Genomic DNA, 23,956 nt, shown 5'->3' on the forward strand with positions numbered 1-23,956 from the left:
TTCCATATGTGATCGGCAGACATTAGGATGCTTGACAGTATTGAGTATTGGTGACAATGTGGGAACATCATACACTACGCAGGAATTTTGACTAATTTCATATCTAGACAGCAGTCCAGCAATACCCAATGACCCAGCAATTCTGCTCCTAGACATATGTCCCGAGGAAGCTCTCAGGTTGATCATGAGACTATTTGAGGATGTTTACTGCAGTGTTATTGGTGACAGGAGCTTGGAGGCAACCAAGGCATCCATCCCTGGGATATTGGAGAGTAAACTGTGGTGGGTGCACATCATGGGATACCAGGCAGCTTAGAAGCAATAGATTAGGCTCACACAGAGAAACATGAGGTGGAGGGCGGGGAACCGTAAAATCAAGTACTTAGTGAAAATGATAAGAAACAGAATGGGTTATATACATAAATATAAACTCACATCCCATTGCATAAATATAAAATACATATACAAAAACAATACATGATTTGCAGGAACACTTTCAATAAATACGCTTTAATACACTGCCCAAGGGGAGGAGAGACGGGGAGAGGAATGTGAGAACAGAAGGGAAAAGATAACATATATGAAACAAGAGTGATGCCAGTGACCAGCATGTGCAAACAACTAAAGAGTATGATTAACTCAATATGCCTCTGAGGCCCAAAGGAAAAAAGAAGACAGGAAAACCATGAGCCACTAGGAGGAATTAGATGCCTTGGTCCTGAGTCAGGTTAGCCAAATTCCCACTGCAGTGGTTTCTCAGGACCATGGAGAGCTGCCCCGTGCCCCCGCCCAGCTGTATGCATACTGTTGCCTCTACCATTTTTTCCTGTTCTCTCTCCAGCTGACTCTCTTCTCTCTGTTTTCCTTTCCAGCGTCTTCTCTGCCCCTCTCTCTCATGCTTTCCTCCTCCCTTGCTCACCTCTCTCCTTGCTAGAGCCTCAGCCCGCTGGGTGCTCCTCTCCTACTAGGCTCCCCCTTGCTCCCCTAGCTCCCTGCCCCTCTGCCTCTTCCCATCCACCCCATCCTTCCCAAACCTCCTGCCCTGGTCAGCGCTGAGCCCTTCAGTCCCCCATGCCCTACTCTGCTCTATCCCCTCTGCACCCTGAACTAACTGGTGTTAACCCTCTTCTCTCTTCCTCATGGCTGGCAGGCCCACAGGTTTGAGCTCTGTTTCTCTGTCACTTCTCACCTCATCTCTTCTCTGCTTCACCCCATCGCCTTCCTCCATACCCACCGCACCCCCACCACCCTTCCCATCCCGTGGGACCTGGGCCAAGGCCGTGGCCCAGCCTTTGCAGACTGAATGCAGCCACCCTCTCCCCATCCTCGCTCCCCAGCCTCGGGGACGGGGAGCGAGAGTAGGAAGAGGAGGAGGAGGAGGAGGCAGCGGCCCAGGGTAAGTGACTGCCCCACCGTGGGGGACCCGCGGAGGACAGGAGTTCAGCAGGGGGAGTCTGCCAAGGGGGAAGGGAGTCCCAGACACCCCAGTGCCTGAGAGGGTGCTGGGAGAGAGAGGAGGTTTCACCCTAGGATGAGGCCAATGGGAGGAAGAGCCACCAGGCCCTCACACTGGCAGGAAGAAGAGAGGTCCCAACAGAGCCAGGCCTGAGATTGGCAAAACTCAGTCTGTCCAGGTCAAGCCCAAACTTCTGGAGGGCTCCTCTGTGAATCAGGAGCAGGCTAGGGCTTGGGGGCAGAGGGTAGGAGGGAAGGAAACAGCTCTTTGTTGTACAGCTCCTTTCTCGGGCGGCCATGCCCTGCCCCCTGACCCCGTTATCATGACAAGGGGGTGGGCCTTACTGTCCAACTGTGCCACTGCTGTCCCTTCCAGGGACCCCCATAAGGGATTTTCAATGCATTGCCCTTCCTTTATGCTTGATCTCCCTAGAACACAAGTGTTTTTTAAGTTATAAAATACATATAAAAGTTACCATCGTAACCATTTTTAACTGTAAGTTCAGTGGTTCAGTTTATTCATGTCATTGTGGAATACAGGGTGCTTTTTTTGTTGTTGTTGTTTTGGCCATGCAGTGTGGCTTGTGGGCTCTTAGTTCCCAAACCAGGGATCAAACCCAGGCCCTCGGCAGTGAACGCATGGAGTCCTAACCACTGGACCACCAGGAAATTCCAACAAGCATTTTTTTAAACAAACAATTACATAGCACTTTCTATATGCCAAGCCCTGTTCTAAGCCCTTTACAAATATATTAAATTCATTTAATTGTTATAATCTTCCAAATAGCCCCCTGCGGTAGGTACAGTAATTGTCCTCATTTCACAAATGAGGACACAGGTGTGCAGAGAGGTTAGATAATTGCCAGGCTGGCGAGCGCTGAGTGAGGGACAGAGTGACGTGCCCCAGCTTGCAGGTGGCTATGGTCTCACCCAGCCAGAGGAAACCAGCAAGTTCCAGATCCACTAGGGCCCACTGCCCATGGTGGGGGTTGGGAGGGTTGGCCAGGAGCACCCCTGGAATGCCTAGATTTTAAGGGGTTCCCCTGGGGCTGAACCTGACTTGGTCTGGTCTACAGGGTCTGTAATGGTGAAATCCCCTCTGAACCGGGAGCTGGTTGCCACCTATGAGGTCACTCTCTCTGTGATTGACAATGCCAGCGACCTACCAGAGCACTCCGTCAGTGTGCCAAATGGTAAGGCCTCTCCCACATGGTCCCATAGAGAGGCAGGCCTGGTCCTGGGAGGGAGCAGGGGACCGGCTACAGGGGCTGCCAGTAGTCAGGCTGCATGAGGAGGGGTGGCGGCCGGGGAAAGTGGCAGCTACCGCGGGGCTAGGGGTGGCCCTGTGTCCCCACTGTTAGGCAGAGCTCAGCAGTGGCAGATCCAGAAGCCCAGAGCTGTGTGTGATCTTGAACTCTAAGCCTCAGAGTGGGAAGGAGGCATGGTAGACACTGGAAGGGGACTGAGAAAAGGATGGGTTGATGGAGACTTAGATCAAAATCCCATTGTCAGAACTGGTAACCAGGGTATAGCTGGGATGTGAGACAGGAACTTCAGATCTGCTAAGAGGCCACATGGTCAGGCCAGAGGCAGCAAAGAAAAAGGCAAGGTGACTTGAAGCCACAGACACCACAGCGGAGAAGAGAAGGGCATGCAGGCTGCCCTCTGTGGCTGGGCACAGGCTGTCCTGCCTGCGGCATGAGCCAGGAGGGGCTGCCAGAGGCACTGAACCTTGCCAAGCAGGGAGCGTGGAGGGGGATTTATGGATGGCGTGGCCTCTGCCATGAGGCGGAGACCCCTGGAGTGGAGGAGATACTGGCTGGGGCTTGGCAGATACTGGCTGCTTATCTTTATAGCCCAGAAGCCCTAGTTTTCAGGAAGGGTGGACCTAGTCATCTGCTACTTGTCCCAGGCTCAGAGAGCAAAGGGCCCAGGCTGGTTATGCAAAGGGAACAACTCAGAGGGAAACAAAAGGTTGAATCATGGAAAAGGGTCTTACAGATCATCCGAGTTCTGTCTCCTGGGACAAGTTAGGAAACAGCAACAGTGATGGCCAGGGCTTCCACCAAGGTTACCAGTCAGTTGGCAGAACCCAAGCCCCTCTCCCTATGGAACAGTGAGCGGCCTGACCAGAGTCCGGGGGCACAGACCACCGCCCGAGGCTAGGGCCGAGCTTCAGGGAGCCCCGGGAGGTCTATACGATGCTGCCATGCTCTCTGGGCTCGGCCGAGACTTAGGAAGGCCTGGCCCAGCCACACCGCGGCCCCCTCATGCCACTCTCACCTGCTGCCTCCACTCCAGCCAAGCTGACGGTCAACATCCTGGACGTCAATGACAACACACCCCAGTTCAAGCCCTTCGGGATCACCTACTACACAGAGCGGATCCTGGAGGGGGCCACCCCAGGGACCACACTCATCGCTGTGGCAGCTGTGGATCCCGACAAGGGTCTCAATGGGCTGATCACCTATACCCTGCTGAACCTGATGCCCCCGGGCTATGTCCAGCTGGAAGACTCCTCAGCAGGTAGATGGGAAGGTCTGCCAGAGGAAGGCTGGGGTGCCTCGCTCTCACTTAGAATGGAAGCCCCCTTCAGCATCTGCTGGAAACCTGGAATAGTCCCTCACCCTCTCTACCACTCAAGCTCCACAATTAGTATCACTCAGGGGACAAGTAGGCCAAGAGAGAAGTGTCCTCAACTTGTTTTTGTACATCCCCCCCACACACGGTTTTTTTAAACTATTCCCTCTTTTCCTCTTTCTGACTGCACTGGGTCCTGGTCGGTGTGCGTGGACTCTCTCTAGTTACAGTGCTAAGGCTTCTCGTTGCAGTGGCTTTCTTTAGAGCACAGGCTCGAAGTATGCCTCAGGAGTTGCGGTGCAAGGCTCAGTTGCTCCACAGCACGTGGGATCTTAGCAGACCCATATCCCCTGTCTTTGGCAGGGATTGAATCCATATCCCCTGCATAGGCAGGCGGTTTCTTAACCACTGGACCATCAGGGAAGTTCCTCTCTGCCTTGTGAAAAGCTCTCTCGCCCTTCCAGTGAGGAGAAGAGCTAGACACCAGTTATTCTCTGCCCTCTGGCCAGCCGCTGGGCAGTGATGCCTAGCCATCCTTCTCCCTCAGTGAACCGTGCTCATCCTCAGAGCCCCAGATCCTTCTCTTCCCACTTCAGAGAGCTTCCACGAGTGAGGGGTGGCCAGGATGGCAGTGAGAGTCTCTGTGTCTTAGGGAAGGTCATTGCCAACCAGACAGTGGACTATGAGGAAGTGCACTGGCTCAACTTCACCGTGAGGGCCTCAGACAATGGGTCCCCACCCCGGGCAGCTGAGATCCCTGTCTACCTGGAGATTGTGGACATCAATGACAACAACCCCATCTTTGACCAGCTGTCCTACCAGGTGGGTGGCCAGACACTGGGTCTGGGACCCATGCCCATTCCTTGGGACCTTTGGGCACCTTCCACTCCCACCCTGCTGGCCTTCAAGTCCTGTGGGGATGACCATCCATGAGTAGCTTGATGCTCCGGGTTGTCTGCATCAGTGAGTTTCTTGGGCAAGGGCAGAGACCCTAGATTAACCATGGCATATGCTTTCTCTCTGCCCACTGGGCTCCAGGAAGCTGTCTTTGAGGATGTTCCTGTGGGCACAGTCATCCTGACAGTCACTGCTACTGATGCTGACTCAGGCAGCTTCGCCCTCATTGAGTACAGCCTTGTGGATGGTGAGGGCAAGTTTGCCATCAGCCCCACCACAGTAAGTGGGCAATGGAGGGCCTGGGTTTGGGGAATGGGAAATGGGAAGGGCCCAGGGTCATAGGCTGAGAAGCCACCAGAAGTATTGCAGTCAGCCCTCTGTTTCTGGGTCCTGCCACCTGGACATCTGTAGCCTTAGAGGTCTTCCAGTCAAGTTTGCAAGCACTGTTCTCAGAGTCCCAGACATCCTTAGACTGCGGCCTTTCTGTCCCAGCAGACCTGGAAGGAAGTGGGCAGTCTTTTGGAAGTTGCCCCTTGTGGGACAGAATCTGAGATTTGTCTCCACCAGACTAGAAGACTTGATTCAAGTCCATGAGACTGCTTTTTGAAACTGCCCAAGAGAGGCATAGGAAGCTCTGTAGACAGTGGGCACAGTAGCTGAGCACCTATTGTATACATGGCCCTATTCTCAGTGCTGGGAGAGGGAAGAAGTGCCCACCACACAGCCCTCATGTTCCCATGAGTCTTGTGGGAATGAAGAAGCTCAAGATTTTGAGTGTCGGCAAACTGATTCAAATGTGCCATTTCAGTACACAGGAGGGAGGGAAAGAGCCCTGTGGCCTGGGGCTGGCTGGCCAGGCGGAGCCTTCCCCACTTGTGAGGCTGAAGCTGGACTTTCCCTCCCACTGCCTGCCCACATCCCGCTGCGTTCTGCCCTTTCAGCCGGGTTTCTCTCCCTCCTCTCGGTGTGAACAATAAGACGTACTCCCAGCCTGGCACTATGACTGTGAATACTTGGGGGGGCATTACTAGGTACCTGGCCAGGTAGTGAGCTCCAGCCTGGGCTGTTTACCCCACCTCCAGGTAGACTCTGGAGTAGTGAAGGCAAGGAGAGCCGCTAGAACAAGAGCTCCGCAGGGCCGGGGCTGTTGTCTCTTCAGTGCTGTATCTCCAGAGCCCGGAACAGTGTCGGCACTCACAGACGCTCAATAAATACCTGCCGAACTGACGAAGGACCTGACTCCACCCTCCCCCTCCTAGGGTGACATCTACGTGCTGTCCCCTCTGGACCGGGAGAAGAAGGACCACTATATCCTGACTGCCTTGGCCAAAGACAACCCTGGGGACGTGGCCAGCAACCGTCGAGAAAATTCGGTGCAGGTGAGGGACCTTGGCGTGGACACTAAGGATGTGGTTGTGGAGGCAGCAGGCAAAGCCTTTATAGGATGGGTGCTGCAGGGCAGAAGCGGGGCCGCCTTGGCCCCCGAGAGCTGTGGTGGCAGGAGGGAGACGCAGGAGCTTCGCCGGGGTTCACAGTGGCTGTGGCTCAGGGAGACGGGCGCTCTGCAGGAGAGACTGCTTGTGTCAGAGCCCTACTAAGGCAGCTAAACATACATGCAAGTAAGAGTTAGTTGCTTAGTCATTTCCAGCTCTGTGATCCCATGGACTGTAGCCTGCCAGGCTCCTCTATCCATGGAGAATCCATGGGATTCTCCAGGCAACAATACTGGAGTAGGTTGCCATTTCCTCCTCCAGGGGATCTTCCTGACCCAGGGATCAAACCCAGGTCCCCTGCATTGCAGGCAAATTCTTCACCATCTGAGCCATCAAGGAAGCCCCAACATACCTGGGTGTAAACCAAGTAAAGCCTGGGGCTCGACATGGCCCAGTGTCTCCATGGTGTCCCATTGAAAGAAACACAGTCCAGCAACCAAACATAATTATAAAGCATTTATATTTACTTAATGTCTCAGAGAACATGAATGAGGGGTCGAATTCATAACCCCATTCCCAGTCCAGGTCTAGCGTCCACACAGTTGCTCTGGGGGGGCCAGCATCCCACCTTCGCTCTGTCCCCATTTCGATCCAGAGTCCTTCTCCTCAAGACTCTGCTTTCTTTTCTTTCTGGCTGTTCTTTCTGGCCTTTCCAGTCCTGTCTTTCTGTATTCACTTCTTCCACTTCTCAATAGTAACCTAACCATCCAAAGAAAAGTCTCCTGAATGGTCGGGAGGTAAGAAGCTGGGTTGGCAAAGGAAAATTCTCCTTAGCAGGTAGGGGGCAGGGCTGGGAGCACTCACACATCCCGTCATTCTTGCCTGTCACATAGGCAGGTGCTGCAGTGGGGAGAACACGTATCTGTAGTCAGGAGTCTAGCTAGCAGCACACTGCATGTAACCTCTCTGAGCCTCTGCTGTCAGCAATGCAGGGAAGGAGCGGCAGGGACGGCCGTGGGGAGGCCTCCCTCCCAGAGGGGCGCCGGGACAAGGAGACGGGAGGTAGAAAAGTGCTCTGTGCACTGAAAGAGGTTCTTGGTGTCAAGGCTATGAAGAGCTCTGATACAGGTGCAGTCAGGCAGGGCCACAGCAGCCAGGAGGGGAAAAAAGGCCTCCTGGTGTAGCTAAAGGACCTGCCCTGGGCTGTGGGGTCAGCGGACAGAGCCAAGTCCCAGGCCAGACACAAACACCAGTCAAGAGGGGCCCTCAGGAGTGTAGGCAGCACAGTCCTGCATTAAGGTCCAGAGATCAGAGGCAGATGTATGGGGCCACTGTGGGAAGGGACGAAGGACAGAGTAGAAGGTCGGCGGGGAGGGGTCCCTGCTGCAGGACCCAGACTCCAGACCACCTGCTAACCACAGTGCTAGCTGCTGAGTATTTATTCAGGCCAGGCACTGTGCGTGCACCATCACAGACGAGCCTCACAAGCCCTGAGAGGTGAGATCTCCTTGTCCCCAACGTACACATAAGAAAACCAAGGCTCAAGGGATTAAGGACATATTTTGAGGTCAGACTAAACAGTGGGCACTATCCACCCCAGCTTACTCTTGTGTGACCGGGTCACCTGAAGCAGGCCCCACTATGCTCCTGACCTTTGACCACAACCCCCCTCCAGGTGGTGATCCAGGTGCTAGACGTCAATGACTGCCGGCCACAGTTCTCCAAGCTCCAATTCAGCACGAGCGTGTACGAGAATGAGCCAGCAGGCACCTCCGTCATCACCATGATGGCCACCGACCAGGATGAGGGCTCCAATGCAGAGCTGGCCTACTCACTTGAGGGCCCCGGCGTGGGTACGTAGCCTGCTCCCCGCTCCCAGGGTGCTTTAGGGGCTGCGGCCCCAGACCAGGCAGAAGGTAGGGGGTGGAGGAGGGATGGAAAGGGTAGCAGACACATGCCCTGCTCTCCTACCCCACCTGCCAGAGGCCTTCCACGTGGACATGGACTCGGGCCTGGTGACCACAAAGCGGCCACTGCAGTCCTACGAGAGTTTCAGCCTGACCGTAGTGGCCACAGACGGCGGGCAGCCCCCGCTCTGGGGCACCACCGTGCTCCTGGTAGAGGTCATCGACGTCAATGACAACCGCCCCACCTTTGTGCGCCCACCCAATGGCACTGTCCTCCACATCAGAGAGGTACTGCTGTCCCCAGGGCCCCCTGCCACCTGCAGCCCCTTCCTGGATCCAGCCTGCTTCTATATTCTGCAGCCTGAGGCTGAAGGGGCCCCCACTGCTAATGCAGGGAAACTGAGGCCAGAGTAGGGAGCCAGCCGGCTCAGTGCCACACAGGGCAGTGCTGAACAGTGGTTAGTAAGAAGGGCTGTGCCAGCCAAAGCTCTTGGATCCACATCTGACTCTCTCACTTACCAGCCAGATGACCTTGAGCAAGTGACTTCTCTGAGGTTTTTTTTTTCGTCTGCAGAGTGGGACTAATAATAGTAGGTGTCCCATCTCTCGCTCCTAAATGTCTGCCAAGGACAGTCTCCCCACAAGTCACTTCCCCCATACTTGTCTCAAAATAAACACGCAGCCCCTTCTGTCTGTCTGTTGTTCCTGCTGATACCAGTGTTGGAGACAGCCTGGGACCTGAGGAGGATCATCAAAATAAGAAACAAGGGGAAGTGGCTGAGCGTCTATTTCCAATTCTTCTTTCATGCCTTGTTCTCAAATGTCTTATAAAGATAGGGAAGGACTCCTGCCCTTCCCCTCCTTCCTCTCAGCACCAAAGCCCAAAATGCTCCTTGAAAGAATACTTGGGGTGTCCCCCACTTGTTCTTTTCTCCCCAGATGAAAATCAGCCAGTGGGCTCAGCATCTCTCCACATCTCCGAATGTTAGTGTTAAGTCCTCACTGTCGCTCTGTTTCACTTGAGGTCCCACAGGATGAATTTCTCCCAGGGCTGAGCTCTAGGAAACACTACACTTTTACCTTGTGATTTGCTGTTTTAACCCGTGTCTACTGCAGTGATACAGCGGCCCTCTTTTCTTTGTTCACTAGAGAGCTCAGAGCGGTCAGCCCACCTTGATTGATGTACATGTTAGTGTTCACGCCTTCCCTCCCATCCCTGTTTCCATCTTCCTGCCAATCATTTTTTTCTCTGATTTTTTTAACCCATTCACTCTTACTATAGTTTGTACATTCTTGTCCACTACCTCAAATCTTCTTTACAGAATGAGGCAGCGTATAAATTAATAATAATCTAGTTCTTTGTAACTTCCCTGGTGGCTCAGATGGTAAAGAATCTGCCTGCAATGCAGGAGACCCAGGTTCAATCCCTGGGTGCAGAAGATCCCCTGGAGAAGAAAATGGCAACCCACTCCAGTATTCTTGCCTAGAAAATCCCATGGACAGCAGAGCCTGGTGGGCTACAGTTCATGGACTCACAAAGAGACACAACTGAGCAACTGAGCATAGTTCTTTTCCACACCAAAGGGCCCCTTTTACAAAGTTTTTTTTTTTTTCCTTCAAGGGGTCCATATCTGAAAGATTCATGTTTCTCGAACACCCAGCATTTGTTAAGTAATTACCTCTGTCATCCCCCTTTCAATCTAGAGGTAACTGCCAGTTGGAGTTTCTGATTGTCATGATCAAGGAGATAAACAGTGAAATCATGCTCAGCTGATGCTTTTTTCACTGAAAGCCAAAAACTTGTTCTTGTGCCCTTGGCAACCTTTTCATGGGCCAATGTTGATGTCTATTAGGTTTTTTGATAGCTCAGACTTATGGGACTTGGGAGCCTGAGGGCCAGAGAAGAGAAGTGGCATGTCCAGGTCACAGAGTGAATTAGTAACAGCCTTGGACCCAAATGTCCAATCTCTAGCCCCCAAATCACCCTCCCTGCATGCCCTCCCCATTTTCAGGGACCCCATTGGGTGGATGTGTTCTCTGGGGATACCTAGAGCTCCTGTGATTGGGGAAGTAAGCCCAGAAACAGAGGGTGGCTCTGAGGGTCTTCTAAACCTCAGCATGCAGTGGGATGGAGGGATGGGATAGCCCTGGAAGGGTGGTCACCCCAAGAGTCTGGAACATGGTGGCTCCAAGGCTGGACTGTCTGTGGGCAGTGGCCTTGGCTGGGGTTGGGGGTGAAGAACATTCTAGCAGGTGCTCAAACTCCGGGAGAGTCCAGCCAAGCCGACAGGCATTTCCTAGGAATGCTGAAAGGTGGCAAGGACGTTCTGCTCTGGGAGCTGGGATTCTCTCAGGATGCCTCCATCTGTACCCCCTGTAGGAGATCCCACTACGTTCCAACGTGTACGAGGTCTACGCCACGGACAAGGACGAGGGCCTCAATGGGGCCGTGCGCTACAGCTTCCTGAAGACGACAGGCAACCGGGACTGGGAATACTTCACCATCGACCCAATCAGTGGCCTCATCCAGACCGCGCAGCGCCTGGACCGGGAGAAGCAGGCGGTGTACAGCGTAAGGGGGCGGGGCCTGGCAGAGGGGCGGGGCCCAGTACCGGGGGCGGGGCCGGCCGAGAAAGAGACTTTCTTACGGGCGCAGGACCACTACGTCCCCACCTAGAATGTCTGCGAGGGTAGTGACCTGTCTTCCGGGGACGCCCGCCTGGGGCCCTTCGTCCGCTCTGACGGAACTTCTCCTCCCCCAGCTCATCCTGGTGGCCAGTGACTTGGGCCAGCCGGTGCCCTATGAGACCATGCAGCCGCTGCAGGTGGCTCTGGAGGACATCGACGACAATGAACCCCTCTTCGTGAGGCCGCCAGTGAGCCTACCCCTCCCCTGCGCTGGTCACACTGCACACTGCTGTAGACACACGTGGTTACATGTGGAAACTGCCCGTTATTTCACAGAACAGATATTGTCTGAGCAGCTACTATGCCAAGGCACTACCCAGCAGTCAAAATGCACGCAGAAATGCCTGACTCCTGGAGCTGACGTCCCCATGTCTGCATACACGCTCACAAAAGGAGCCTGAAAATCAGTTCTGCTCTAGTGAGCTGAGGCTGAGCCTCTCCGTGTGGACTCAGACTCTCTAACTTGGCGGTTTTCTCATCTTGTGTGCACACGGTGTGATGTTTCCTGGAGATTGCATGTATGTGTGTGAGAGTGTGTATGTGTGCACATGCAAGCCCCCTTGTTCAAACATCCATCAGCTCCTAGGAGACCTTGGAGAATGTGCCCAGCCAGCCCTGCCCTCCTGGAGGAAGTCGTGGGTGACACTCCCTCAGGGCAGAGCAGGGGTCTCTCCAGCCCAACGCTTGCTCCCTTAAGGTTACAGTAGTTTCTCTAGGCCTGGGCAGGAAATTCCCTCAGCACCCAGGAAGGCACTGCCCAGTGCCCTCTGGCAGGAGCAGAGGCTCAGGCCTTCCCTTGGCCTCCCATGACCTCCCTCTCCCCCTGCAGAAAGGCAGCCCCCAGTACCAGTTGCTGACGATGCCCGAGCACTCACCACGTGGCACTCTTGTGGGCAACGTGACAGGCGCTGTGGATGCAGACGAGGGCTCCAACGCCATCGTGTACTACTTCATCGCAGGTGGGGCCTGGCAGGGTGGTGCCTCCCGACCGACGCTGGGGCTGGAGACGACCCACATGTGCCCCTCCCGGCCCCTCATGCTGTGCCACGGTCCCCTTCAGCCGGCAACGAAGAGAAGAACTTCCAGCTGCAGCCCGACGGGCGTCTGCTGGTGCTGAAGGACCTGGACAGGGAGCGCGAAGCCGTCTTCTCCTTCATCGTCAAGGCCTCAAGCAATCGCAGCTGGACACCTCCCCGCAGGCCCTCCCCAGCCTTTGACCTGGTCTCTGACCTCACCCTGCAGGAAGTGCGTGTCGTGCTGGAGGACATCAACGATCAGCCGCCACGCTTCACCAAGGCTGAGTACACCGCAGGTGCAGGGGCCAGAGCCTGGGCCAAGGGTGTGGGGTGGCCTCTCCCCTGCTGCTCACACTCGTCTGCCTATATCCTGCAGGAGTGGCCACTGACGCCAAAGTGGGCTCGGAGCTGATCCAGGTGCTGGCCCTGGACGCAGACATTGGCAACAACAGCCTTGTCTTCTATAGCATCCTGGCCATCCACTACTTCCAGGCCCTGGCCAATGACTCTGAGGACGTGGGCCAGGTCTTCACGATGGGTAAGGGCTCCAGCCACTTCATGGCCTGTAGGTCTGGACGAAATAGGGTCTGTGGGGGTACCACAGGGTGTAGGTGGCCAGTCAGCCACATCAGTCCTTCTATTCACCCATCCAGCTATCCACCTATCCATCTCTATACCTACCCACCCACTTTCTTCTCTTCTTCCCAGCTCCTCATCCATCCACCCATGCATCCATTCATTCATCTTCATTCATTCGTCTGCCCATCCATCTCCCCATTCGCCTTTCCATATATCCTCCTATCTTTCCATTTGTGCACCTCACTCTCCCCTGCATCAGGCGTTGTACTAGGTACGAACTGGGGAGCCAGAATTCAAAAGGCACACTTCAGCCTAAAAGTGTGCATGGTTGCTTGTGCATCTGCCTGTGTGGAGAGCTGAGCATCTCTGGGTTAGGTTCCAGAAGGTGTCCCAGTGGGTGTCCCAATCAAACCTCCAGCTCCAGCCCCTTCCCTGCACTTTGCTGCCCACAGCAATCAATTCAGGTTCTTTGACCTGGCTTTCTAGGCTCATCAGCTCCTCCTTCTAATCCCACTTTCTGGTTCCACAGCCCTTTTTACCCTTAAGGGCACGGCTCCCACTCAGGCTGAACTACTCACCATTCCTTCAGCCTGCTTCACACCATCCTGCCTGGGCCTTGGATCCCTTTGTGTTCACTTCCTGGAACACCATCCTGACCTTCATCTCTGCCTTCAGGATGCTCCCCTCACCACCCTCTAAGGTCTAGTTCACATGCCGCCACCTCCAGCCACACCACCGGACAACATCGCTTTGTCCTCCGAGTTCCCACTGCTCTTAAACTAATAAGCAGCTTGCTACAGGTCACAAAGCTACAAAGTGGCAGACGTTGAACCCAGATCTAAGTCTCTGAATCCAGTCTTTTAAGAGAAGACTGTGCCGTACCACCGCCGGTCATCTCTCTGCTGTGGTTGTGAAATTCCAAGGCGCATGTGTTATGTGTGAGAAACAGACACGCGGGTGCTCAGAAGTGCTCCGCAGCCTCCCAGCGTGGGATGGCAGGGTCCAGCTTGTCATCCTTGGGCCAGTGCAGCCCAAGTTGTGTTTTTAGTATGCCACGTGTTTAAATAAAACAGAATTCTCTAGAGAAAGTGCACCAGCCATGGGCTCTCCCTGCAGGGAGCGTGGATGGCATCCTGCGCACCTTCGACCTCTTCATGGCCTACAGCCCCGGTTACTTTGTGGTGGACATCGTGGCCCGGGACTTGGCAGGCCACAATGACACAGCTGTCATCGGCATCTACATCCTGAGGGACGACCAGCGGGTCAAGATTGTCATTAACGAGATCCCCGACCGTGTGCGTGGCTTTGAGGAGGAGTTCATCCGCCTGCTCTCCAACATCACCGGTGCTATCGTCAACACCGATGACGTGCAGGTACCCTGAGGAACCTGCTCTGGGTCTAGGGGCAGTGGAGCAAGAAGAGGGGCCAGGACAGGGACAGAGCAGTGCAGAGAGATTGGGGTGTATGAAAGGGATCAGTCATTTCTTAGCTGCCTGAGCATGGTCCTTACAGCTCTCTGGGCCTGTTTCCCCCTCTATAAACTGGGGCTAATAATAGTGTCTGGCCCAGTGCAGTTCAGTGGTCAGCCTCGAGCTTGACCGTTGGTGAGCATTCAGTAGTGCTGGGGTTTGGGCAGGGCAGGGCAGGAGGGGCTGCTGGAAGAGGCCTGCCCCTCCCATGCCTTGCTCCTGCCACGCCTCCCATGATGCCCTTCTCACCCAGTTCCACGTGGACAAGAAGGGCCGGGTGAACTTTGCACAGACGGAGCTGCTCATCCACGTGGTGAACCGCGACACCAACCGCATCCTGGATGTGGACCGGTGGGTGTGCGTCTGTGCTCAGCTGTCTGTCTGCTCCCTGCCCTGGAGTTGGGTCTGTCAGCCTGCCCTGACCCTGGAGTTTGGGAGCAGGGTAACACCATCATGCCTGCTGTATAGGAGGCTCTCACCCAGGGGTGGGCAGGGCAGGTAGAGAGAAGGTGTGTGAACAGAGATCCACCCCCTGAGCCTTACTCTTCCCATGTGTGAAATGGGACTATTACAGCAATTGTGAGGATCAAGCAGGATCTTATGTGAAGGGATGGTGAAGCTGTAAAATACAAGGTTATCCAAGCTGGGTGGGCCTGAATCTCACAAGGCTTGGTGGGGGGTGAATTTGGGGGCAGACTGGCCTGAGTGGGACGAGCTCTCGAGGAATGGCTGATGCCTCTGCCCCCTCGCCCAGGGTGATCCAGATGATCGACGAAAACAAGGAGCAACTAAGGAATCTGTTCCGGAACTACAACGTCCTGGACGTGCAGCCCGCCATCTCTGTCCGCCTGCCCGATGACATGTCCGCCCTGCAGGTACCCCAGGTGACAACCACCCCCACATTCCCCGTGCTGCCCTGGGTGCTCTCACCCACTCAGGCCCGACCCTGCTCCCCTAGATGGCGATCATTGTCCTGGCCATTCTCCTCTTCCTGGCTGCCATGCTCTTCATCCTCATGAACTGGTACTACAGGACCGTGTGAGTGACCCCTACTGCCCTGCCCTGAGACAGGCTGACCGCAGACAGTCACGGAGGCAGGCAGGGCCATTAGGCCCTAAGGTGCCAGTCCAGCCCCAGCTTCCTTCACCAGCCCCTCTGCTTCTTTCTAGACACAAGAGGAAGCTCAAAGCCATCGTGGCTGGCTCTGCAGGTAAGAGAGGGCTGTGATGGGTGGGGAGATAGGAGGGGCCCCTGAGGGCCTAGAGTGACCGCCAGGGCCTCACAAGGCTGGCTCAGGCCCAGCTCCCCAGCCCCAGCAGGGTGTACCCCTCTACCCCACACCCCAACCCTTCTCCTACAGGGAATCGTGGCTTCATTGACATCATGGACATGCCCAACACCAACAAGTATTCCTTCGATGGGTGAGTGGGGTCCCTGAACCCTGCTGGGTGCACTTTAGGGAAACTCCATCCCCACCCTGGACCAAACTGGGGTAAAGTCTCTACTGCCTCTCAGGCCCTGAGGGCATCATGGACTGGCTGAAACCTGGAGTGTGGGTGCCCCCTGCTGGCCCAAACACCCCTCTCTCCACCCTGACTTGGGCTCCCCAACCTGCTTGGGCCACAAGTTCCAGGGAGGCATGGGTACCGGGTGCAAGAGGAGGCCTCCACACCAAAGCCGATCCAGATGGGGATGTTGTCCTGGTTCTTGTGGGATCTTTGAGGGGAGGATGCACCCACAGGTGCCACAGGCAAGGGGCATTTCTTACCACCCTCAACCCCCAGTCCTGTGACAAGATATTGCTGAGGAAACAGTGGGGGCCATCAAAAGTGTCCGTCCACTCCAGCCTTCCTCTCTCAGCCTTCCCCCAACCCCACTCCATCTGCAGGGCCAACCCTGTGTGGCTGGATCCTTTCTGCCGGAACCTGGAGCTGGCCGCCCAGGCTGAGCACGAGGATGACCTGCCGGAGAACCTGAGTGAGGTCGCTGACCTGTGGAACAGCCCTACCCGCACCCATGTGAGCCTGGGCCAGAGCGGGCAGGGGCATGCGCGTGTGCACACATGGACACGTGTGCGTACGCATGGACACGTGTGCGTGCCGCCTACTCCTGCTCCAGCGAACGCCTCCTCTCCCCAGGGAACTTTCGGGCGAGAACCAGCAGCAGTCAAGCCTGACGACGAGCGGTACCTGCGGGCTGCCATCCAGGAGTATGATAACATTGCCAAGCTGGGCCAGATCATTCGGGAGGGGCCCATCAAGGTGAGTCGTCCTAGCAGCCTCCTGCACCCAGACCCCTGGCTGGGCTTGGACTCCAGAGGATGCAGGGACAGGGAAGGGTCCTGGGAAACAGCTTCCTCCACCTCTGGGGCCTCAGCTAGATCCACTCTCTGGGGGTCTAGAACAGAGAGCAGCCCTGGGCTGATGAGCTGCTTCAGCCCCAGTGGCCTCAAGGCCAGGACTCCGGTGACAATGGGTCCAGCTGGCCGCTGTCAGCAGGCTCTGCTCCCACCCTCTACCCTAGGATCAGACGCCCAGAGTCACCTTCCATTACCCCCACCTGTCAGGGGAGAGAGAGTGGGGGGTGGGGCAGGAAGGGGAGGGCCTTGGTGGGGGTTAACCCTCTCCCTCCCCCAGGGCTCGCTGCTGAAGGTGGTCCTGGAGGATTACCTGCGGCTCAAAAAGCTCTTTGCACAGCGGATGGTGCAAAAAGCCTCCTCCTGCCATTCCTCCATCTCCGAGGTAGCGGGTGGGCTGGGAGCTGTGTGCTGTGCCCCAGCCCTGGGGGTGCTCTCTCCCTCCCTCTCTTTCATCCTCCTCGGAGTCTCTGAGATGCAGCTAGGACCCAAGACTGCAGTGGGTGGGGGTCCAGGGCGTCAAGACAGTTGGGTTCTGCTCTCTGGACCCTGCAGTGGGCTTTCCCAGGGATGGGTGGGTGCTGAGGCAGTGTTTCTCAGATCTGAGAAACCCCAAGAAGGCATCCTTGAGAGATGATGTCAGTTTCAGAAACTGACTGCAGTGCCATGCCAATCACTTTAAACAGTCAGACTTTATCTGAAAAAGTCAGACTCCCAGCTGGGCCAGTATTCCCCACTGCCAGAGGTGAAAACAGAAACGCTCTACACAGGACAGAAGCACCATTCGCTGTCTCTGCTCGACCTTACCAGTCCCCTCCAGGTTCCACTGTGGACACTTCCCACCTGCCACAGTGAGAGCTGATCCTGCTTGAGGCCAGCCCACTAACAAGCCCAGGTTCCGGAGTTGCAGTCACAGGATCTTCATAGGCCTCAGAGTGAATACAGGAACTTACACAGATTCTCACAGGAACCCCATGCTCTGCAGAAACACACCTGTAGCACCAGACGCATCTATGGTTCTCCTTTGTACCGTTTGAGCAACATGGTCATAGGCTGCGCAGGCTTCCGTGACTCAAGCCCCAGGGTTCCTTGTGTGCGGTAGGGAGAAAACAAGCCCGTAGCAGGTAGGACTCTGGGGCCATCGACCTGCACACGGGCAGGCCCTGAGCATGTGGGGGTCCCGCCTCTTGCAGCTGATCCAGACCGAGCTGGAAGAGGAGCCAGGGGAGCGCAGCCCTGGCCAGGGCAGCCTGCGTTTCTGCCACAAGCCGCCTACCGAGCTCAGAGGGCCAGACGGGATCCATGTGATGCACGGGAGCACGGGCACGCTGCTGGCCACTGACCTCAACAGCCTGCCCGAGGATGACCAGAAGGGCCTGGGCCGCTCCCTGGAGACGCTGACGACAGCTGAGGCCAGCGCCTTCGAGCGCAACGCCCGCACAGAGTCCGCCAAATCCACACCCCTGCACAAGCTTCGCGACGTGATCATGGAGAGCCCCCTGGAGATCACGGAGCTCTGACTAGATGCAGGGAGCCCACCTGGTATGAGCAGCGCAGCGCCCCCCAGGGCCAGAGCAGGGGCAGGACCTCCAGGGTGCAGGCCCCTCTGGGGGCAGCTATGGGCACACAGCCTTGGGCTGGCCCAGCAGCAGGGCCTGCCTCAGCTGCTCGGATTCCACTTCTGCCAGACGCTCATGCGGCATCTGATCTCTACCTTCATAAAATGTTATTTTTTTAAGAAAACCAAACAAATGGTAAGCATCTAAGGATGAGATAAGGAGGGTCACCAAGAGCCCAGGAGTCTGATCCAACTTGGCCTAGGCTGAGCTGAAAGAGGCCAAGCCGGCCCTCTCCCCTCTCCCCCCCCAGCCCTGTCCCCCCAACCCTAGCCCCACTGCACAGGAGCCCAGCGCAGGCATGCCCTGCCCGGCCTCGACTCTTGGACTCCAGTTCAGTCCCAGCACATTTCTGCCACAGCCCTGACTGGACATGCAGGTGGGGGCAGGGAGTCCTCCCTGTCTCCCTACACGGACACAGTCAACGCCAGCAAACAGCACTCTCTCCATTTCACTGGCTTCCCAAACGTCCCTGGCTCATAAAGAGAAAATGACTGATGCTCCCTTGGGTTCTGAATGTAGAATGTTCGTGTGTATCCCCCTTTTAAACTAAGTTATTCCCTCAATATTTTACCCTTGGTTTTGTTCAATTGGTACGCACTGAACGTCTCTGGAATGGTCTGAATTTTAAAAAGAAAAGCAACTCACAAGGAACCGGCATGTTGCTCTGGTAAACTTACCCGCGGGACTGGGCTGGGGCAGGGGGGCGGTGGGGGTGAGCACGGGCCAGAGCTGGACCCGTCTTCGGGGGCACTCCCTGACCACTGGCTGCCATGGAGAACCAGAGATGGGACTTCATTCCTGTGGCCAAACGGGGCCTGAGGACTGCTGGGCACTTACAGGTTCAGAGCCTCAGGAGCCCTTCAGAAGGCAAACTCTTCTGGCTGAGGTATCACACACACTCAGGCTCTGGTTGACAGACTTTATTGTTAAATCACAGAAATTTTAGTGCAAAACAAACCAAAAAATCATTAAGTTCATTTAATAGCAACCGCATGTCTTGCTCTCTCCTGGCAACCGGAAGTGGAACAGAAGATGCAGCCAAACGGGAGAGAAGAAGGCAGGGCGGCAGCCGAGGCCCCGGGACGGCACACCCAGCAGACCTTTTCTACCTGGAAGCCAGAGGCTTAGGAGCTTGTCATCCACATTTATTGACAGGTCAAAAAGAACATCTACAAGATGGGGGTCGCAGGGGAGGGGCTGTCCTGCCCAGAGCAGGGTGGACACAAGAGCAGGCAGAAGGCGTCACCAGGGGGCACACACGCACACAAGCAGGCCCACAGGACCTCCACAAAGAGCTAGCAGGGTACATTCAGGTGAACTGGTTTTTTCCCCTCCCACCCAGAATCAGAGAACTCCAAACACCACATCCATCAGCAAAGACAAAAAAGCCGAACTGAAGGTTGACCCAGCGATAGCGAGCCCCGCCCCACCAGCTCTATTACAGTGAGAACCGCATTGTTTAAAAAGCCTCATTATTCAGAGTCGCTCATCTGTCATATAAAACTGCCTTTGTTTTGCAGTCAGCAGGCCTGCAAACGGGGATGGTGACTCTACTTCTTCATTAGAGTAGGCAGAGGCCTCAGCACCCAAAGCCCAGCTAGGAGGACGGACCACCTCTGTCCGGAGGCTCCAGCTCACGCCCCCAGCCAGAGTCCCCCCCTCTTCCGCATAACTGCACGCAGGGACAGACTCAGAAGACCTCCAGTGTATGTCGGCATCTGTCTAGCAGAGAGAAAGGGACACTGAAGCAGCGACGTCAGCATGCCACCGACAGCAATGCCACAACGAGGGAGAGAAGAGAGGGACTCAGGGAGAGGGGTCCTATTTCTATAACAAAGTCAACAGATCTGTGTTCGTTTCCCCAGACATGAGCAGGGAAAGACGCTGCAGCTTCTCCAGGATGGAACGTGCCTCTAGTTCCACACGTGACGCTTGCAGTGCTCAACGGCCTGACAGGAGAGAGGGGACAGTTTAGTCTGCAGCTGACACACTCCACCCGCAGCCCCTTAGCACCCAGCAGGCCCGCAAAAGGGGATGGTGACTCTACTTCTTCATTAGAGTAGGCAGAGGCCTCAGCACCCAAAGCCCAGCTAGGAGGACGGACCACCTCTGTCCGGAGGCTTCGGCTCACACCCCCAGCCAGAGGCCCCTCTCCTCTGCATAACCGCACACAGGGACAGACTCAAGACCGACTTCCACCTAGAAAGGGGACCCGATACCCTGGCCCAGATCAGCCGGAGGGCACCACATGCTGAAAACCCAGGTCATTATCTCCCTTAAACCCAGGCATAGTATGTGGTGGGGTTCTAAGACTCATAAGGCAAGAGTCCAGAACACTGGGTGAACAGCGCCCCTGCAGGTAGGGCCAGGACTCCTCCCTCTGACTGCACAGAGGGCTCCAAGGCAAAACTCAGCCAACAGTCAGCGCTCACACCAGCTCAGAATTGGCCCAGGTACCCAGGAGAGCAGGGGATCCTACTCCACCGCTGACTGCTGCCAAGGCAGGGTACTGGGGCAAGGGGCTTGAGGTGGGGGGGCCTCACACGCTCCCTGCCGTGGTCCAAGGTGATGCAACGCCCCCAACACTGGCTCACTGAAAGAATCCCCATGAGGAAGAGAAAGTTGTGCAAAGAAACACCAGGTAACAGAAGTTGAGACACACGTCCCCACCCAGGAAAGCAGCCCGAGTCACCCAGGAGTGGCTGCCCAGCTGGGAGCCAGCGCCCAGGGTGGGTCGAGAAGAGCTCTGCCAGGCCCTGGTGAAGAACCAGGCCAGGCTCCAGTCAGGGCAAGAGGGAGCCAAGGGACACGAGGCCTTGTGCAAGAATCCAGCAGGCCTTGTGCAATCCCTCGGGTGACCGACTTCCTATGAACCCGACCCTGTCACAAGGGAACCGAAGGCAAAAGCAAGAAAGCAGAAGCAAAGAGCACTGGAGACCATCCCCCGCCACCCATCGCTCCTCAGAGACGAGCACGCAGGGAGCCCTCCTTTGCTGGTGACCGCACGTAAGCCTTACTGTGCCCCCATCCTAACCCCAAAGACAAAGTAGAGAGCTGAGCGCCGAGGCGCCTGCTAGAGCAGAGCCTCCCTCTCCTCGGCGCCACACGCTCCGCCGGAGCGCAGGCACGGGCCTGGCAGGCGCGCCCACAGAGCAGTCACTCACGTTGCACAGGGCTGCCGACTCCATGTCCTGGCACCAGTAGCTCGGGCCCCAGACACACTTCTCAGTTCCCAAAAGCGGCTTGCGGGCTGCTGGGCAGGCTCCAATCTTCTATATGGTCAAGAGGAGCAGAAAGTATTAGGTCTGCTCAGCTAATCCTTTTCAAAACTGAGATGATCAGCTGCTAGGAGCAACTAGAATCAGAGCTCTAATAAGCACTTTCCCAAAAAGGCAAGGCTGCTCGGTAAAGTGGTGGGACCTGGAAGCCTGGTTCTCTCACATACTGTCCCCAGACTCTGCCTCCAGCCCCAGATCTGAGAGGAACCCTTCCAGGGTCCACACAGCACTCCCCTGCCAGGTGGCACTGCCCAGGAAACTACCAGCCTAGCACACGACTTACCAAGCACACGAAGGAAGGGTCCATCACCTCCACCAGGATTTCTATCAGCACCGGCTCATACTCCGTCACAAACTGGTCACACTGTTAGGGAAACGGCAGTGGGTCTGGGTGAGTGTAAGCAGAGCGCGGGCAGGCGAGGGGCGCTCAACAGGCTCTTCTGCCACAACTCCTGGCCCTGCCAGCCTCCCTGCCCAGGTGAACTACCGACCCACACCTGCTCATTTTCCTCCCGGTGGCTCCACTGGAGCCAACAGAGCACCTTTAAGAAAACCTCAGTGGACTCCATGCCAGAGGCAGAAATGGCACAACTTCACCCAGAGGTACAGTCAGTGAGCGCCCAGCAGGTGCTGACGTTTGGGCTGAAAGCAGCCCACGGCGTACCTGCTTCCGGTACTGGTCCGGCAGGAAGCTGCAGCCTTTCTCGAGGGCAGCCAGGATCTGCTCCTTGGTGCTGTTCTTCTCCAGGTTGCGGTCCAAATAGCCCACGAGCTTCTTGCACACCTCGCAGAAGCCACCGTCCTTCCTCGGCATCACGCGGACTACACGAGAGAGCCCAGGCTCAGAGCTGGCGAGGCCCCGCCTCACCCAGGAGGGCTGGCCAGCCCCACCCGCCCCAGGGCTCACCCGTCGCGGCCGGCAGCCCCTGGCTGGAGCAGAGGTGCAGCATGCTGCACACCAGCTCAGGGCTCGCCTCCTGCAGTAGGATCGACAAGATGGCACTGCCGTAGGTGTCCACCACCTCCTGGCACTGCTCAGCTAAGGACGTGGGCAGCTTCGAGCACACTTTGTCCAAAGCGTGAATTATCTCTTCCTGAAACACGAGAGAGGCTCAGTGAAAAGATGGGAGGCTGTATGGGGGTGAAGAGACTCAAAATGCTGATGGGACCAGGAAACCTGCCAACAAGCAAAGTGCTGTTTTCTCCCTCGAAGGTCAGAGCTCAGAGCAGGGAGGTGCCGCCTCCAGCCCTAGCCCAGAGGGACCTGCTGGTGGGGAGTGGGTGTTCCGACCTCCCGGCTGGTGCCCCTCACCCGCCAGGGCCAAGCCCACGGGCCCTCCCACGAGGCCGTTCTGGCTCCAGGGCCAGGAGAAGCTGTCCCTCTGCCACGGCAGACGCCCCAGATCCACGTACCTCAGTCCTGTTGTTGTCAATCAGCTTGACCACCTCCTTCACCACATACTCGCACACCTCGCAGTAAATGTCAGCCTTTGCGGGGGCTGGGTCCTTCTGTTAAAAGGGCAGGAGAAGAACACTGCCACCCAGAGCCTCACCTCACCCCTGGTCCTGCTCCTCTAAAAGGGGGCCGCGCCCAGGACGGGCTAGCGTCGCCCAGAAGCCACTTTCTGCTGCTTTCCAAACAGGGTGTGGCTTCCTCCTCATGTCTGAGCCCTGGGCCCTGCTGTTCCTGTACAGTGGGAAACCCGGCCCTTTCCCTCATGCTCCACCTCCCGCCCAAAACTAGGAAGAGAAGCAGGAACTGTCCCCCAACCCTAGAGCGCTGTCCATTCAACATCTGTTTGGTTCCAGTCACCTCATCATTCAGCATTCATTCTGGGGAGATGAACGAGGCAGTAGGAACAGAGGATCCACTATTTTACTATTTTAAACCCATCTGAGATCGTCTCTTGACTTTCAAGTCTCAGCACCTGAGATTGCTTTTCTAGAGCCGATCTTTGATAAAACAGTGTTGAACAGACCTTTCTACGACAACCTTCTCTAGTTGTACCATCCAGTGCAGCAGCCACTGGCCATGTGTGTCTACTGAGCACCTGAAATGTGGCCAGCGTAACCATGGAGGCGGAAGGGCAGTCAGACGCCTCACCCGTGGGTGGTCCACGCAGGGCATACGTATGCTGAGAAGCTTGCAGGAGGAGACAAGACCACCAACGGTCAAGCGACACTGACGCGGAAAGTTCCAGAACAAGAAGTGCACACACGTGCCGTGTGGTGAGACACACCGTGTGCACACACGCCTGGGTGCTCCTTGAACACAAGGATGATTCTGTTCACTGCTGACGGACTACTGTAGGCCTCAATCTCTAAAACACTGCCTCGCCCATAAGAAGGGCTGAACAGAAGTCAGTTATGGAAGGAAGGAGATCTTCACCAAGTGGAGGATGCTAAGGAAATAACACAACAGAAGCAGCAACACCCAGAGAAGCTCCTGCACCGACCCCGAGAGTGTTCTGGGAACATAGAGCTGGGACCCCAGCTACAGCGTGGGGAAGGATGTGGGAGCGGCCACAGAAAGCACATCAGAAAGGTCTGGCTGGAGCCAGGCCTGCAAAGTGGCCTCGAATGGTGTGTTAAAAACGCAGACTTGATCCCATGAGCACCAGGGAGTGTAACTCCCTGGTGGAAAGAAACATATGGCAATGAGGGTGCTGCATGAGTTTA

At 56.1% G+C, this 23,956-nt stretch overlaps 2 protein-coding genes across 4 annotated transcripts in view; one reads left to right on the forward strand and one right to left on the reverse strand.

Annotated features, from left to right (window-relative positions):
* The window catches only part of CDH23 (cadherin related 23), a 78,047-nt gene extending 59,397 nt beyond the window's left edge, over positions 1–18,650 (forward strand). Inside the window, exons 12-33 of one of the 2 annotated variants that reach the window (XM_069572000.1) lie at positions 2,532–2,648; positions 3,757–3,981; positions 4,688–4,857; positions 5,074–5,211; positions 6,192–6,311; positions 8,041–8,218; positions 8,349–8,560; positions 10,653–10,844; positions 11,035–11,148; positions 11,790–11,919; positions 12,021–12,272; positions 12,353–12,514; positions 13,672–13,928; positions 14,278–14,375; positions 14,779–14,899; positions 14,983–15,062; positions 15,194–15,234; positions 15,385–15,445; positions 15,913–16,042; positions 16,163–16,285; positions 16,661–16,765; positions 17,574–18,650. In XM_069572000.1, the coding sequence (XP_069428101.1) occupies positions 2,532–2,648; positions 3,757–3,981; positions 4,688–4,857; positions 5,074–5,211; positions 6,192–6,311; positions 8,041–8,218; positions 8,349–8,560; positions 10,653–10,844; positions 11,035–11,148; positions 11,790–11,919; positions 12,021–12,272; positions 12,353–12,514; positions 13,672–13,928; positions 14,278–14,375; positions 14,779–14,899; positions 14,983–15,062; positions 15,194–15,234; positions 15,385–15,445; positions 15,913–16,042; positions 16,163–16,285; positions 16,661–16,765; positions 17,574–17,900 (3,353 nt within the window). In that variant the 3' untranslated portion in view covers positions 17,901–18,650. The remainder of the gene's footprint in view (positions 1–2,531; positions 2,649–3,756; positions 3,982–4,687; positions 4,858–5,073; positions 5,212–6,191; positions 6,312–8,040; positions 8,219–8,348; positions 8,561–10,652; positions 10,845–11,034; positions 11,149–11,789; positions 11,920–12,020; positions 12,273–12,352; positions 12,515–13,671; positions 13,929–14,277; positions 14,376–14,778; positions 14,900–14,982; positions 15,063–15,193; positions 15,235–15,384; positions 15,446–15,912; positions 16,043–16,162; positions 16,286–16,660; positions 16,766–17,573) is intronic. The other variant, XM_069572001.1, reaches the window with a different exon arrangement.
* A 254-nt stretch (positions 18,651–18,904) lies between these two features.
* Positions 18,905–23,956, reverse strand: part of PSAP (prosaposin) — a 32,932-nt gene continuing 27,880 nt past the window's right edge. The window contains exons 9-14 of one of the 2 annotated variants that reach the window (XM_069572002.1): positions 22,691–22,786; positions 22,185–22,371; positions 21,942–22,099; positions 21,561–21,641; positions 21,164–21,271; positions 18,905–19,948 (exon numbers count right to left, since the gene is read on the reverse strand). In XM_069572002.1, the coding sequence (XP_069428103.1) occupies positions 19,913–19,948; positions 21,164–21,271; positions 21,561–21,641; positions 21,942–22,099; positions 22,185–22,371; positions 22,691–22,786 (666 nt within the window). In that variant the 3' untranslated portion in view covers positions 18,905–19,912. The remainder of the gene's footprint in view (positions 19,949–21,163; positions 21,272–21,560; positions 21,642–21,941; positions 22,100–22,184; positions 22,372–22,690; positions 22,787–23,956) is intronic. The other variant, XM_069572003.1, reaches the window with a different exon arrangement.

Source organism: Ovis canadensis, chromosome 25, assembly GCF_042477335.2.
Source record: "Ovis canadensis isolate MfBH-ARS-UI-01 breed Bighorn chromosome 25, ARS-UI_OviCan_v2, whole genome shotgun sequence".
NCBI lineage: Eukaryota > Metazoa > Chordata > Mammalia > Artiodactyla > Bovidae > Ovis > Ovis canadensis.